Source organism: Neophocaena asiaeorientalis, unplaced genomic scaffold (assembly GCF_003031525.2).
Source record: "Neophocaena asiaeorientalis asiaeorientalis breed wild unplaced genomic scaffold, Neophocaena_asiaeorientalis_V1.1 scaffold198, whole genome shotgun sequence".
In the NCBI taxonomy this organism is placed as follows: Eukaryota; Metazoa; Chordata; class Mammalia; order Artiodactyla; family Phocoenidae; genus Neophocaena; species Neophocaena asiaeorientalis.
In genome coordinates, this window is record NW_020175221.1 from 7,216,814 (window position 1) to 7,232,093 (window position 15,280).

At 34.4% G+C, this 15,280-nt stretch overlaps 1 protein-coding gene across 11 annotated transcripts in view; it reads left to right on the forward strand.

Moving 5' to 3' along the window:
- The window catches only part of SLC38A9 (solute carrier family 38 member 9), a 97,900-nt gene that overhangs the window by 36,234 nt on the left and 46,386 nt on the right, over positions 1–15,280 (forward strand). For 10 of the 11 annotated variants that reach the window (XR_003005966.1, XR_003005961.1, XR_003005964.1 and 7 more), the window contains 5 exons: positions 6,808–6,940; positions 10,134–10,255; positions 10,390–10,453; positions 11,081–11,174; positions 12,781–12,951. Coding sequence is in view for 5 of the 11 variants with exons in the window: in XM_024765348.1 (XP_024621116.1) it covers positions 6,808–6,940; positions 10,134–10,255; positions 10,390–10,453; positions 11,081–11,174; positions 12,781–12,951 (584 nt within the window). In the remaining 6 variants the exon portion in view is untranslated. Of the gene's footprint in view, positions 1–6,679; positions 6,941–10,133; positions 10,256–10,389; positions 10,454–11,080; positions 11,175–12,780; positions 12,952–15,280 lie in introns of all 11 variants that reach the window. The other variant, XM_024765350.1, reaches the window with a different exon arrangement.

Here is a 15,280-nt window from a genome sequence, read left to right on the forward strand (position 1 = left end):
AAGCAGCTGATCTCTTTGCTCGGGGAAGGGGAGAAATTAATAGAATCATCCTTCCCAGGTTAACTGGGATTAAACTCAAAACGGTTACAACCCAGTGGCTTCTGGCCAGAATGCAGGAGCTGCCTAGCTGGTCTGAAAGCTCCATTGGAGGGGAGCTAAATACAATACTTAAGGAATGTCCTTGTTTTTCTCGACCAATTATTCCATGTCTATAAAACTGCAGTTTTGAGTTTTTATTGGTGACAGACATTATTGTCAACAATAAAATCATGTAACAATGGAAACATTTTTAAACGTCCATTATCAGAATATTCTCTGTATATTGTGAGTTCTTTTAAGAGCAGCTGCTTTCTCAGTCATTGTTAAAATATCTTTACCTTGAAGGGAGATGGATTAGATACGTGGGCGGCTATTTTGGCTTTTGATACCTGCTGTGTACTTATGTAGCATACTGTTGATAGCCACAGTCATCATAGAAGAGGTCAACGAATTTGGAACAGTTGTCTTTTTATAGAAGAAAAGTAGATAATTCGTACTTAAGTTTGACAAATTTTTAAGATATTTTGCCACAAGATAACCAGCAAATTTCTGTATGGTACACAAGATTTTTTCAGTCCCTCTTGGTCTCATTACTATATTTTGAAAGCATATGTTACTTTAAGATTTGTTTTTAAAGTTCTTTTTACCACATGATACATCATATATACAGAAGAGTGCATGATACATATGTTCAACAACAAGGTCTAGAAATTAGCTGCACCTCAGAAGTTCCCCATGTGTCCTTCACCAAGCACATCCCTCTTCCTCCCTACAGGTGATCACTCTCATGACATTTGTGTGATCATTTTCCTACTTTTCTTTATAATTTATTGTCTGTGTATCCCTAAATACTGAATTCAGCTTTACCTTTTTTGCATCTCATGTAAATGAGATCACACTGTATGTATTCTTTTGTGACTTTTGTTTAGCATTATAATTTTCATCCAAGTTGTATATAACTCTACTTTCATTGCCAGTGGTTTCTAGCATTTTATTCTGTAAGTATCTGCAGTTTATTTATCCATTCTACTTTAGAACATATGGGATGTTTCCAGTGTGGGGCTCTTACAAAGAATGCTTCTATAAACATTAATATATGTGTCTCCTGGTATACATATGCAAGAACTTTTCTATGATATATACCTGGGAGTGGATTTGCTTGGCGGTAGTGTATGTGTATATTCAACTTCACTGGATAGTGCCAGACTGTTTTCCATAGGGATTATACCAACTTATATTCCCACTAGAGTTTCCATTGCTCTACCTCCTACTAGTGCTTCATACTGAGATTGTTAAATTTTCACCATTCTGATGAACATATAGCGGTATCTCATTCTATTTTTTTCCAAGAGATTGAGGTTGGTAAAATGTTATTAATGATTACTGGTTGTGGGATTATAGGTGATTTTTATATTTTTTATTCTTTTAAAATATTTCCTATAGTATTTACACTTACTTCTTCAGCTACCATTTCATTGCTCTCTTTCCTTTTTACGGAAAATTCCTTGCAAGGATTATTTGTGCTCACCATACCACATTTTTCTCTTGAACCCGGTTCAGACAAACTTTTTTTTTTTTTTTTTTTTTTTTGTGGTACGCGGGCCTCTCACTGTTGTGGCCTCTCCTGTTGCAGAGCGCAGGCTCAGTGGCATGTGGGATCTTCCCGGACCGGGGCACGAACCCGTGTCCCCTGCATTGGCAGGCGGACTCTCAACCACTGCACCACCAGGGAAGCCCCAGACGAGCTTTTGTTCTAACCACTCCACTGAAACTGCTCACATGCAGGTTACCAGTGGTCATTTCATCGACTAGTCCGCATCTCATTTGACTTAGCGGTAGCGCTTGACAGTCATTTTCTAACCCTGAAAAAGTCTTTAATTTGCTTGAGGATACCACAATAAATTGATTTTCTTATAGGTTGCTGCTTTTCATTTTTTATAGCATTTGATACTTTTGATTATTGCCGCTATCATTTCTCCCCCAGATATTTATTTAAAAATTTTTTAAACTAAAGAAAAGTTAAAAGCATTATCCTTATAATTTTTTATTAACTTTTTTTCTGATTATAAAAGCAATACAAGTTTTGATGATCATACTATGGTTATATAAGATGTCATCATTGGGGGGAACCTGTGTGAAGTATATATGGGAGCTCTTTGTACTATTTTTTCAACTTCTGTATGAGTCTAAAATTATTTCAAAATACATTTATTCACCACATTTTATTGAGCTCCTACGATATGTCAGGTACTATTCTAGCCCCTGGGAATATAGTAGTGGCCAAATTGACAAAAATCCCTGCCCTCATGAAACTTATATTTACTGGAGGTAATCAGTAATAAATAAAAAGTATGTATTATGCTAGGTAGTATAAATGCTAAAGAGAAAATGTAAGGTAGAAAAGCAGAGATGGTGCATAGGAAATGACAAGGATAGAGAAGAGGGGTTGAAATTTTAGGTATGGTGACAAGGATAGCCAAATGCCTCATTGAGAAAGGGGACCTTGAGGAAGGACTTGAAAGAAGTAAAAAAGCAAGCCATGAAAATATTTAGGGAAGAGGCCTTCAGAGCCTTTGTTTATACCTGAAATTATTAACTAAGGTCCTAAAGTAGGTACATGCTTGTGGTGTGTCGGGAATGGTGAGGAAACTACTGTGGTTAGTGTGGTAAACAATGAAGTCCTAGAGGTGAGGTGGGGGAGAGGTAGCAGAGAGCAGTTTGATACATGAATCAGGAGTTCAGGCTGAAGATAATAGTTTGAGTGCCATCAGCGTACACATGATATTTAAAATTACGTAACTAGATAAATCCACCAAGAGATTGAGTGTAGACAGAGAAGAGACAATGTCTGGATTAAACTCTGGGTTACTCTGAGATTTAAGGGTTGGGGGTTTGAGAAGGAATCAGCAAAGGAGACAGAGTTCTTCCCTTTAGGATTATGTCTTTGTTGGCATGTGAAGTCCTCCATGTACTAACCCAGGTTTACCTCATCTCTTACTACTTCTCTTCTCACTACTTATAGTTTTAAAAAATATATTGTGCTCATTTTCTGGGTTCTTTCTACATGCTTTTCCATTCTTTGAAGCACTATTTCTTTCCTCCTGTTCCCCATCCCTGATTAACTCCTTTATATCTTAGAATTCACCTCAACAACAGCTTCCTCAGTGGTCTGCCAGACGTGGTTTAGTTTCCCCTTCTATGTACTGTACACATACCCAGCATCACACAATCTCCTTACTCCCATTATTGCTCATAAGCACTTTCTCTCTTTTTCTATTTTTCTTTCTGGATTGGAATTGCTTACTTATGTATCTCCTCCAGTAGATTATGATCCTTGAGGTTCTATGTTCTATTCATCATTTAACATTTAGCACAGTGCTGAATACTTGGTTGGCACTTAAACAATATTTAATAAACTAGAGAACCAATAAATTAATTAGCCATAATAGAAAGAGAAGAGCTTATACAGGCTTAGCCTTTGGAGACAGTGAGTGAAGTTGGAGTGTAGAGCAGGGTTTTTGTGAAAAAGGGTGTTATTTAGGCATCAGAGGAAGCAAGAAACATGTCGGCAAGCCAGAAGTTACCAATATTTTTTTTGTAGCAATAAATATCTAGGTACAATGGCTTGATTAACTTCTTTTCGGTCTTCTTTATTGAAAAGCTGCCTGGCAGACATAGTGTTTTACCAAGCAGGTAGATACAAGTACAGTGGGTTCATTATTTTGAATGTTTATTTGTATAAGATGTTTTGAATACTTGATTCCTTTTTCATTTTCTAGCAAACTACTCCAATCTGGCAGGTGTTTGAGAGTTGCAGCTTCCATAGAGATGTGAATAAAGCAATAGTTTGTTTCTTTTTTAATTAATTAATTAATTTTTGGCTACGTTGGGTCTTCGTTGCCGTGTGCAGGCTTTCCTTTTAGTTGTGGCAAGCGGGGGCTACTCTTTGTTGCAGTGGGCAGGCCTCTCGTTAACATGGCTTCTCTTGTTGTGGAGCACGGGCTCTAGGTGTGTGGACTTCAGTAGTTGTGGCACATGGGCTCAGCAGTCGTGGCTCGAGGGCTCTAGAGCACCAGCTCAGTAGTTGTGGCACATGGGCTTAGTTGCTCCGCCGCATGTGGGATCTTCCTGGACCAGGGCTCAAACCCGTGTCCCCTGCATTGGCAGGCGGATTCTTAACCACTGCCCCACCAGGGAAGCCCTAAAGGAATAGTTTTAAATGAAGGGTCTTCATATTGAGTATGAACCTTCTTAAGAGTCATGGAATTGTTATTGAACTTCAGAGAAGCATAACTCAGTAGAAGGGTGGAGACAGATTTAAAAGCCAAAAATTTTTAAGGAATTTAAGGAGTGGAACCTAGAAAAGGTGTTAGGTAGAAATAAGGTTTCTTTGTTTATAAGTGTATTAAATGAAAATAAAGGGTTTTGAGTCACATTTTAAAATATTTTTTTTAATTTTGCTGAATGTTAAAAGCATTTTTTTTCTGTATCATGACCATAAATATTTTTAAGGTGAGACAAATATAACCTCTACATAAAATATTATGATTTATTTTCAGTGTGGCACAGTTGAGCTACATTTCTAATGGGAAGTAACATTGATAGGGAGCACTCATGTGAAACTGTGTTCAAAAGAAAAAGCCCAAGTTTCAAAAAATGTTTTATTCTGAATATTGTCCTCCATATAGTTTTAATTTTAAAAGTGTTTTCAGATCCAACTAAAGTTCAATTGAGAAATATAATTTATATTTTTTGCTTTCTCAGATGAAGCTTTAAGCATATGTTTCTAATAATTCAGTTAAAATATGCTGGGTTGTATATTTTTTAAAAGAATCTGCATTGAAAAGATTCCAAAATATTTGTTTGAACAGGCACTCAGCATCTTGATGAAAACTGTTGGAAAAGAAAAACTTTCAGAGTCATTCTGCTCTCTGAGTACCCAAGCCAACTAAACTGGTACAGTTAACACTTCTGTAAGAGGCCAGGAGCCAAGAAATGTAGCTCTTCCTGGACTGCTTTTCAACAGGCCTTCAAGCCAACTTAGTGCTTGATATTAATACCATTGAATTTTCAGATAATAAGCTACAAGTAGAACATCTACAACTCTTTCTATCAATATCATACTTATTAGTCTCTACTAGTAATCCTTGATTAGCTTAAATCTCTGCTTTATGTTGGCATTAAAGCTGTAGCTTTAATTTTGTCAGATATCATACTTATAAAACAAGAAGAGAATGCCCTGTAGAGTGTGACCCCACATTATCTCCCAGACATAAATATTTTTACCTTGCTTTTTAGTACTACTGAGTGTCACAGTAGAGATGTAAATTATTTAGAACACATTAATGCTTTGGAAGGCGAGGTAGTTATCTCAGCCTACCAAATTTATAAGTAGGGATAGTTTATTTGGCCTCCAACCCTTTCGTTTTCATTGTATCCCCTTGAGATTTATTGATACCGATGAATTCGCTTAGCAGTTATATGCTTACTGTAGGTAGTATGTCATGTTGATCTCTATATCCACATACTTGCTCTAGTAAGTGCTCTTAGATATTTGTTGGATTGAACTAGAAAGTACCCACCAAATTTAGATGCTGTGATGGAGAGTAAATAATAAAAGAAAGATTCAAAGATTCTGTATGCTAACTAGAGAGACTAGGCTAAATTTAATTTCTCTAATATCACAGAGTTATTTGGAAAAATAGCATAAACTAAAATTCTAGTCACTTGGTTTTTCAAGTGCTTCCCACAAGATTAGATTAGCAGTGTCTCCAAAAATGGTTACCATACTTTGATAACTTTTAAGCTTATTTCAGAACTGTAAATGTAGAAGACTTATGTGGAACCAGTGATAAACCTCCTGGCTTTTTTCCCCTTTCTTATTTGGATCTGTGTATAATCTGAAATAGCAAATTATATACAGTTTGGGAGACAGTGTCATTTGTGACTTCAGGGCATCTGAGGAATGCAGTCATTTCATGAGCTTGTGCCAGATCTTTCCATTTTGGGTAGTTTATTAATGGAAGGAAAGCAAATGGAGAGAGTTTCAATAAGGAACTGAATGGGTTAATGACTGAAAATGATGATTGAAAACCATAATCTGCAGTTGATTGGGACATAGTTATGAGGAGAAAGCATACGTATAAATAGTAACATAATGGTATGTTACTGAAATCTAAGAAAAGTAGAATGAGACAAAATATCTCTAGTATCTTGATGTTCTATTTGATAGTATTTTGGATAAGTTTCATAAGGGAGATGGTTGAGATCACTAATCCTTAGTACATGAACCAACAAATAGGAATTGTATTTATCATAAGAAGTAACTTTGGCCCGTAAAGAAGGAGTAGAGAGTCTTAACTAGAGGGACATTTTTGTCTGTAATTTCTCTGATTCAGTGCCAGATGCTTTTTGAGAGAACATTCAAAGCCGTGTCTGTCTGAGTTTCATTGTTGAAAACTGCCAGCTGCTATATTTCTTTTTAATAACTGATTGAAAGTCTTTTCTGTTATGTCTCTTCTATTGCAAAGTTCCTTAAGTTTAAAAAAGTGTGTTTAAAGTAATAGCATTATGAAACAAAAGCTTTATTCTGTGGATTGGATAATACTTCTCTTGTGACATTTTCTTTTCCCACCAAAAGTGAGAAGTGAATGCCTTGCCTTGGTACATCCCATTTCTAATGGAGGACAAGAAGTTATTTTCTTCAATGGCTGACTTCCAGAATTTCTGCCTGAACGTTCTTTGTCAAGTGTATATTCCCTTCTCTAGGCCTTTCTATATAGAGCCCACAAACATCGTCAGTGTGAATGATGTCATTCAGAGGGTTAGTGACCATGCCTCTGCAATGAACAAGAGGATTCATTACTACAGCCGGCTCACTGCTCCTGCAGACAAGGCACTGGTAAGGGGCAAAGCATTGCTAATTGTCTAAGCTTAAGTTGAAATGAACAACATAAGCCACGGCAGCTCCCAGTAGTTGAACTTTTTGCTGGCCATATTCCAAGGACAGCATCATGGAAAGTCAAAGATATTAATTAATACGTCTTACATCTCAGGCTAGTTCATTCTTATTAGCCTGGCATAGAGAGATTTGAAACAATCTCTCTATGTTGACAACAGCCTAGAGATTTGTTGGATTAAAATTCTGCTAATCCATAATCCTAAAAGCTTTGAGGAGGATAAACTGTTGAAGTAGTTTAGGTCATTGATTAATAACATAAATAATAACAAGTTCTGGTTAGTCTATTCAATTTTTAAGTTTGAAGCTACAAGGGAAAACTGTTTTTAGAAATTTTCTACAGGAGTGAGAAACTGAAATATATACATACATATATTTTTTTCCTATTTGGTAATGTCCTTTTATAGATCAAAAAGCAGGGTCAAAGAGCAGATACTAAACATTTTAAGCTTTGTGGGCCACCTGCTGTTGCATATTCTTCTCTACTTTTCTTTTATAATCATTTAAACAGCCCCTTACCAAAGGGGCTATTAAAATAAGGTTGAAGGCTAGATTTGGCCCATGGGCTATGGTTTGTTGACTCTTGATCTTACAAAATCTGTGTTATTATCTTAGAATCAAAAATATGTAAGTAATTTCATTTCTTATAAGAATTAACGATATTCAGAAATTTGGAAGTTGAAAGAAAAATGAAGCATTCTGAGAAAAAAATAATGATTTTTTTATAGGTAATAATAAAAAGGGAGAAGGGAATTCAACACTCTAAATGTTTACTGAGGGGCAGGGACTGGGCTAGTCACTTGAACACAGATATCTCATTTTAAGCCTTGTGAATTATTAAGATCTCCTTCTGTGTAATCATAGTAGGGACTTCCAAAATATTCTGGGTGGGATAATATTTTTCCCCAATTTTTTCACTTTTTCTTCCCCTAGGTCTTTACATCAATAGTTGTGATAAAGTCTTAGTTCCATGTCAGAATTATCTAAGCCTTCTGGGGAGTAGAAGTAATCCAATATCTCTGGGTCTAGTTCAGACCTCCTAGAGACTGTACTTATGGAAGCAAACTTCAGAGATACCAACTGGGCCAGTCTAGGTCTGAGTGTATGTTGTTTGCCTGGAAATTAAGTCAGCATTGTACACCAAGTTGAATCCCTTTTGTTAACTGACAGTGAGATGAGTCTAGTTAATCAAAGTATATAAGCAGTGATCTAAAATTAATAATATGACCATTTTTAATGACTGTGTGTATACATCCATGCTCATTTTCTGAGAATCCCAAATTTATTTTTCCTAAAAGACCTTTTAGGGAGGAGTAATATGAAACCACAGGTGTCAGGTCTTTACACAGTTACACCTTTTTATTTCTGAAAATTTCCCCACTTACGTTAATATTTTTACTCTAAATTGGGGAAGGGTAGTAAATTATTTGGCTGCTGACATCTCCTAGATGCTTGCTAATAAAAGTGTGGCCTGCACAGGCCAGCAATATCAGCATCACTGAGAGCTTGTTAAAAGGGCAGAATCTCAGTCCTTGCTCCAGATCTACTGAATCAAAATCTGTATTTTAACAAATTCTCTGTGTGAATCACAAGAACATTCAAGTTTGAAAAGCACTGTCCTAGACCACTGATAAGAGTGTGGGATCCAATCTTCCAATTTCTCTGTCTCTCCTAATAATTTCTTATCCTGTAGCTTCTAATCCTATCCCTGATAACTTTTGATTTTCACTTTTTCTGACCTTGCTCTGCTAGATATCATGGTTTATCTGCTGCCTGATACAGACATGGTCCTGCCCCTTTTTTCTTTTTACTCCATAGTAGAAGACAGCAGAACTCAGACCCAAGAGGACTGAGGGTAAAGAGAAGGCAGCAGACCTATTTCCATATATGCTTTTGTATCTATAGGAAATAGTTGTTTCCAAAGCCACACCAGGCATGGCATTCAAGACATTCTTTGCCCGCAAGACACCACCAATCATATGCATAAAGAGAGAAGGATTTGATATTTTTTTCTTTTTGCACCAGTTCGTAACCTGTCTACCTGCTGAGTCCTAATGCTCCACTTTCTTGAGGTGTTTCCCAACTATTCTTGTCCCCATTGTTGTTATCATTATTATTGTCATTCCTGTGCTTGAGTTGAACACTTAATTTTTATTCTTATAGCGTTTTCTAATTGTTTCACATGTGTTCCAACTGGTATTTAAACTTCTTGAAGTTAGGGGTTGTATATTATTTTTACTTGAATGCTAAACCTAGCACAGAGTTGTAGATTTACATAGTAAGTACTGATATAAAAGATTGTTGATTTATACCAGTCAGCTCCTACGTCTTTAATATTATGTGTAAGGACTACATATTCTCAAAGGACAATTCTCAGGCAGATGGTCAGAATTCCATCAGGAAACCATATTTTTTTCCCCTCCAAAATAGGGAGGTAGAATTAGAAAGAAATATGTCAGGGTAAGGTGGGAGCTATGTGTATAAAAATGTATATCTATTCAATTGTTCTTTCTGTGTATGTCTTCAACCTCTCTATTGGCTCCTTCCCTTTTGCTTACATCTTCTGTCTTTAAGAACCCTTGCTTTGCCTTTTCCTTAAGCCACTTTAGCTCACCTTTTTCTTCTGGTACCAAAGCATTTAGAAGAATAGTCCATATTTATTATTCCTTTCTTTCCCTTCTATTGACTCCTCAATTCTTTATAGTTTGAGGTCCCTACCTGCCTCTTTGCTAAGACCACCTTCACATAGGAGTTTGGTGACCACTTCATTCTTAAAATTTCCCTCACTTCAGACCCAAGTCTCGTCCATCTAGAATTACTTAATCTAGGTCTTTGCTGGCTCTTCTTCCTCCTGTCTCATGAAAATGAAGAGAAGAATATTTTGACATTGCATACTCTAGGAATTCATTCTCATTTGAGATGAACAGCTTATTGTTTATAGTATTTAAACTCTTGCTCCTTTAGATCTTCTACTATATTTGAAAAATAATTTTTATATTAACCAGATATACACACTATTTAATTGTTCATGATATTTGGAAATGTGTCTAGAGTCAGGTACTCTGTTGTATAGAAAATATCCTCTGTTGCACATTTACTGGTTCTAACATTTCTGTACTTTTTTTTTTTTAACCAGGTTGCCCCAGATCATGTAGTTCCAGCTCCAGAAGAGTGCTATGTGTATAGTCCATTAGGTTCTGCTTATAAACTTCAAAGTTACACTGAAGGATATGGTAAAAACACCAGTTTAGTAACCATGTGAGTAAAACTACTTTTTGGAGCATAACAAACTTTTCGTAAACAAAAGTTATTGATTATTTTAATTTTTTGTCTTAATTAAAATGTTTGAAGAGTCAAACGTCATATTTTTACTGCTTTTACTCTGCTTTCAGTTTTATGATTTGGAATACCATGATGGGAACATCTATACTAAGTATTCCTTGGGGCATAAGACAGGTAATATAATTTTCAGCACACTTTTTACCAGAATTTTTTTCTCTTTGTATTTTAAGTTTTACAATAGAGGTTTTAATAAATCTACATAAAATTTGTTAAAGAAAATAGATGATTATATTTATTTATTTTAATTTTATTTATTTATTTTTTGGCTGAGTTGGGTCTTCGTTGCTGCACACAGGCTTTCTTTACTTGCAGCGAGTGGAGGCTACTCTTCGCTGCGGTGCGCGGCCTTCTCATTTGCGGTGGCTTCTCTTGTGGAGCACGGGCTCTAGGTGTGCAGACTTCAGTAGTGGCAGCACGCGGGCTTCAGTAGTTGTGGCACGTGAGCTCAGTAGTTGTGGCTTATGGGCTCTACAGCACAGGCTCAGTAGCTGTGGCGCATGGGTTTAGTTGCTCTGCAGCATGTGGGATCTTCCTGGACCAGGGATGGAACCTGTGTCCCCTGCATTGGCAGGCAGATTTTTAACCACTGCACCACCAGGGAGGTCCCTAGATGATTATATTTAATTTTACATTAGTTGTCTGGTTTTTAATCATAATTGTTTAGGGTAACAATATGGTTATATATGAATTTATCCTAAAATGATGATATATGTTGTTCTGTATTTTTATTTTTTTAAACAGGCTGGGTTTACTACTGGAATGTGTGTCATCATGCTAATGGGCCTTTTAACACTTTATTGCTGCTACAGAGTGGTGAAATCACGAACTATCATATGTAAGAACTTGCCACTGTAAAAACAGATGAGTGATATGGGTATTAAGAATTTATGCTGAGGTAGATCACTAATGTGTACATTTCACAAATGTGTTAACTATTTTCTGCCTAAAGATTTACTTCTCTAATTCATAGCATTTGACTGAACTGATATGTTAATGAATTTAGTGGCTGCCTTTGATATTCTGAGAGACTGGTTCTTTGCAGAGTGCATTTACTTTGGTGCTAATTTCCTCATAAGAATCATTTTAAAAGTTGTATTTTAAAAATAAGGTCTTTGCTAGAACTAAATTGAGAATTCTATGATTCTTATCCGTTTATGGTGACTTGTTTTGACCTATCCCTACCAAAAGATCTAAATGTTGGAATCTCCTAAGAGTAGAAATTGTAAGTATGAAAATGTGAGCAATGTGTCCTTTGTAATGAATTCTCAAAGTTGTACCAATGCGTTACCTCCAGTCATTTCTATAATTTAGATCAGGGAAATACCTTTTTAGGTTGTTTTAGTTTAGGACCTAAATAGACATGCATTATTTCATTGAATCTTAGCAAGTGCGAATCAACAGACCAGGCTTTGGCTCCAGTTTTATTCTGTCTCTACTAAGCAGTGGTATATTTTCTCTTAATTGTATTATTTAGTCATATCCCTTTCCCATTTATCCACAAGTCCCTTGGTGCTCTTATAGATAATGCTAAATTCTTTATATGAGGTAGCAGTTAGCCCTTTACCTGTTATTTTTTGTCAATTTCTTTCCTATTCAATATTTGAATGGCTTTTGTATCGTATTAGTTTGTTTATATCTGCCTATCTTTTCCACTGTAATTTCTATTTCTTCAGTTGATAGAAAAGGATAACCTTTCAGGTGCTATTTTTACATTGTCATCTAAATTTTCTGTTATTTAATTTTTAAATTAACTCAGTTGTCTCAAATTTTTTTTAATTGAAATACAGTTGATGTACAATATTATATGTTACAGGTGTACAGTATAGTGATTCACAATTTTTAAAATTTATATTCCATTTAGTTATTATAAAATATTGGCCATATTCGTCATATTACACAATACATCCTTATAGCTTACTTTATATATAATATATAGTTTGTACCTCTTATTCCTCTACTACTCTATTGCCCTTCCCCACTTCCCTCATTATCTGAAATTTAAATTGGCATGTGGTGTGAAGTATGACTCAAGAAATGTTATTATTAAGTATGCCAAATACTGGATAATGTCTTCTGTCCCTTATTGATGATTTTTTCTAGCCTTGGTTTATCACTTGGTTTTATTAATTATAAAATTTTATGATACTATAATCTACTTCTCAGATTACCTGTACTATTTCATTCACCTACATTTCTTTTTATGTATTTGTTCTATAATTTTTTGTTTTGTTTTAATTGAAGTATAGTTGATTTACAATGTTGTGTTAATTTCTGCTGTATATAATGTTTTAATTACTATTATTTCATAATATGGTCTAATACCTGGTGGTGGAATACCCATAATCTTTTGCTAAATGTTTTAATTTGGAGAACACAAATTATGAATATGGAATATATAATTAACATCTTATTTTATTCTTTCCCTTTTATATTTTATCTAGCATCAGTGGATACCACTACCTGGGAATATCCAGATGTCTGCAGATATTATTTTGGCTCCTTTGGGCAGTGGTCAAGTCTCCTTTGCTCCTTGGTGTCTCTTATTGGAGCAATGATAGTGTATTGGGTGCTTATGTCTAATTTTCTTTTTAATACTGGAAAGTTTATTTTTAGTAAGTATCCATATTTAACAGAGTTACTTTCAGATACAATAACTACTATAATATTTTCGTTTCAACCTTAAATTCTGGCCTTGGGATTAATAAAGTAAAAAGTAATATTTGTAATTCTAGAAGATATACTTGATTCAGTTTGTTTTCTATGGTTATGATCTCAAATACAATGTGTATGTTAATTTCCAAAAATTAATTTTTGAATAAATAATATTCCTTCAAATTCTCTAATTAACATAAAATATTTCTAAGTTCTAACAGATGTTTTAAGCATTGCTCAATTTTTACCACAAAATTTTAGTGTAACAGAAAAACTTATGAAGTTCCTTGGTGTTTGTTGCTAAAGAATTCAATGTGTAGAGTCTTGAAGAAACAAATTTCAGTCATGTATTTTCAAAATATTAGGATCTAAAATTAGGAAACAATAGAATAGTGGAATTTATATGGGAAATATATTATTAAATAAGCCCTATATATTTAAAATCTAGATTTACATGAAAACCAAATTTCAAAATAAGTTCTAACATAACTACAACAGCCAGTTTTCCTAAGAACTTTTGAGAGGCAGGTGAGTGAGGGAGATAAATTCTATTTTTATTTTAAACCATAAAATTAGCATTTTAATTAAGTTTTTTATTAATAATCATTTTTATTGTATGAGAAATTATGAAATGTTTCAAACTACCAAGGAAATGCAGAGGGTAATAGAAATACCATTGTACCCACTAAATGAGTTTTCATGTCTTAACATTTTGCCATATTTACATTAGTTCTCTATTCTTACAGACCTATAAATGTAACCCCAGGTGTACTCCTTCTCAATTTCATTTTCCTTCTTCCCTAATTTTGGTACAAAATAATGGTACCTACATGTTTTTGTTATCTTACTATATAAATATATAAGCAACATACCATATTATTTTGCATGTTTTTAATCTGTATAAATGCTATTGCAACTTGCTTTTTTCTGTAATCATCTTCAATAATACATTGTTCTAGTTCAATTTAACTGCTTTATTCCATAATATGAATGTACCGTGACTTCTTTATCCATTCTCTTGCTATTTAATTTGTTTTCAGTTATGTACTTTCCTGTTACAAACAAGATTTTGTTAAACATCATTGTTTGTCTCCTTGTGTATATGTGGGAGAGTTTCTTCAAGCTATGTACCTATAAGACAAATTGCTGGAACTTAGAATATTCACATTTTCAACTTCACTAGAAATTATGGGATTGTTCTTTATCATTCTTATACCAGTTATGTTCCTGCCAACAGTTTATGAAACTTCCCCTTGTTCCACATCCTCATACACACTTGATATTATCAGACTTAAATTTTGCCAGTCGGGATATGGTTTAATTTGCATTTCTCCTCATAAGGAATGATCCTAGACATCTTCTCTTAATTGGACATTATATAGCTTGTTATATCCTTTGCCCATTTTTCTTTTGGATTGTTGGTCTTTTTCTTATTTATTTATAGGAACTCTTTGTAAAGTTTTGATACTAATATTTATTGATTAATGTATGCAAATATCTTCCAGTTAGTGACTTATCTTCACTTGGTCTATGGTGGCTCTCTGGTTCAGAAGTTTTTCTTTTACTTTCAAATTACTCAGTCTTTTTCATTATGGTCCACAACTCTTCCACATACATTTTAGAATCAACTTGTCAAATTCCACAAAAAATTCCAATCAGAATTTGATTGAAATTGTATTGAATTTATCAGTGTACCTTAATGTATCAACCACTACCATAATTGATGTCATTAGGGTACTGACTTTAGAATTTGATTAGCATTGCATTGGATGTATAAATGTGGAGAGAATAATATCATTAGGATACTGAGTCTTACTGTCCATGATCATGGCATGGAATAGTTCTCCATTTATTTAGGTCTTTTTAAATATCTTTTAAATTTTTATTCATAAAGGTCTTACATATCTTATTTTTAGACTTATTTTATTCTCAGGACCCTAAAATATTTTTTCTTTAGTAAAGCAGTTTTAGTTTAATATTCAAATACACATACTTTGTATTATAGAAAATTTCAAACATGTACAAATTAAATGGAACAACATAAAGAACCTTCATGTTCCCCTCACCTGTTTTCTTTCCTTCTTAAAAAAAAATTATTTGTTTGTTTGTTTATTTATTTATGGCTGCATTGGGTTTTTTTTTTTTTTTTAACACTTTTATTGGAGTATGATTGCTTTATAGTGGTGTGTTAGTTCCTGCTGTATAACAAAGTGAATCAGCTATACATATACATATATCCCCATATCTCCTCCCTCTTGCATCTCCCTCCCACCCTCTCTATCCCACCCC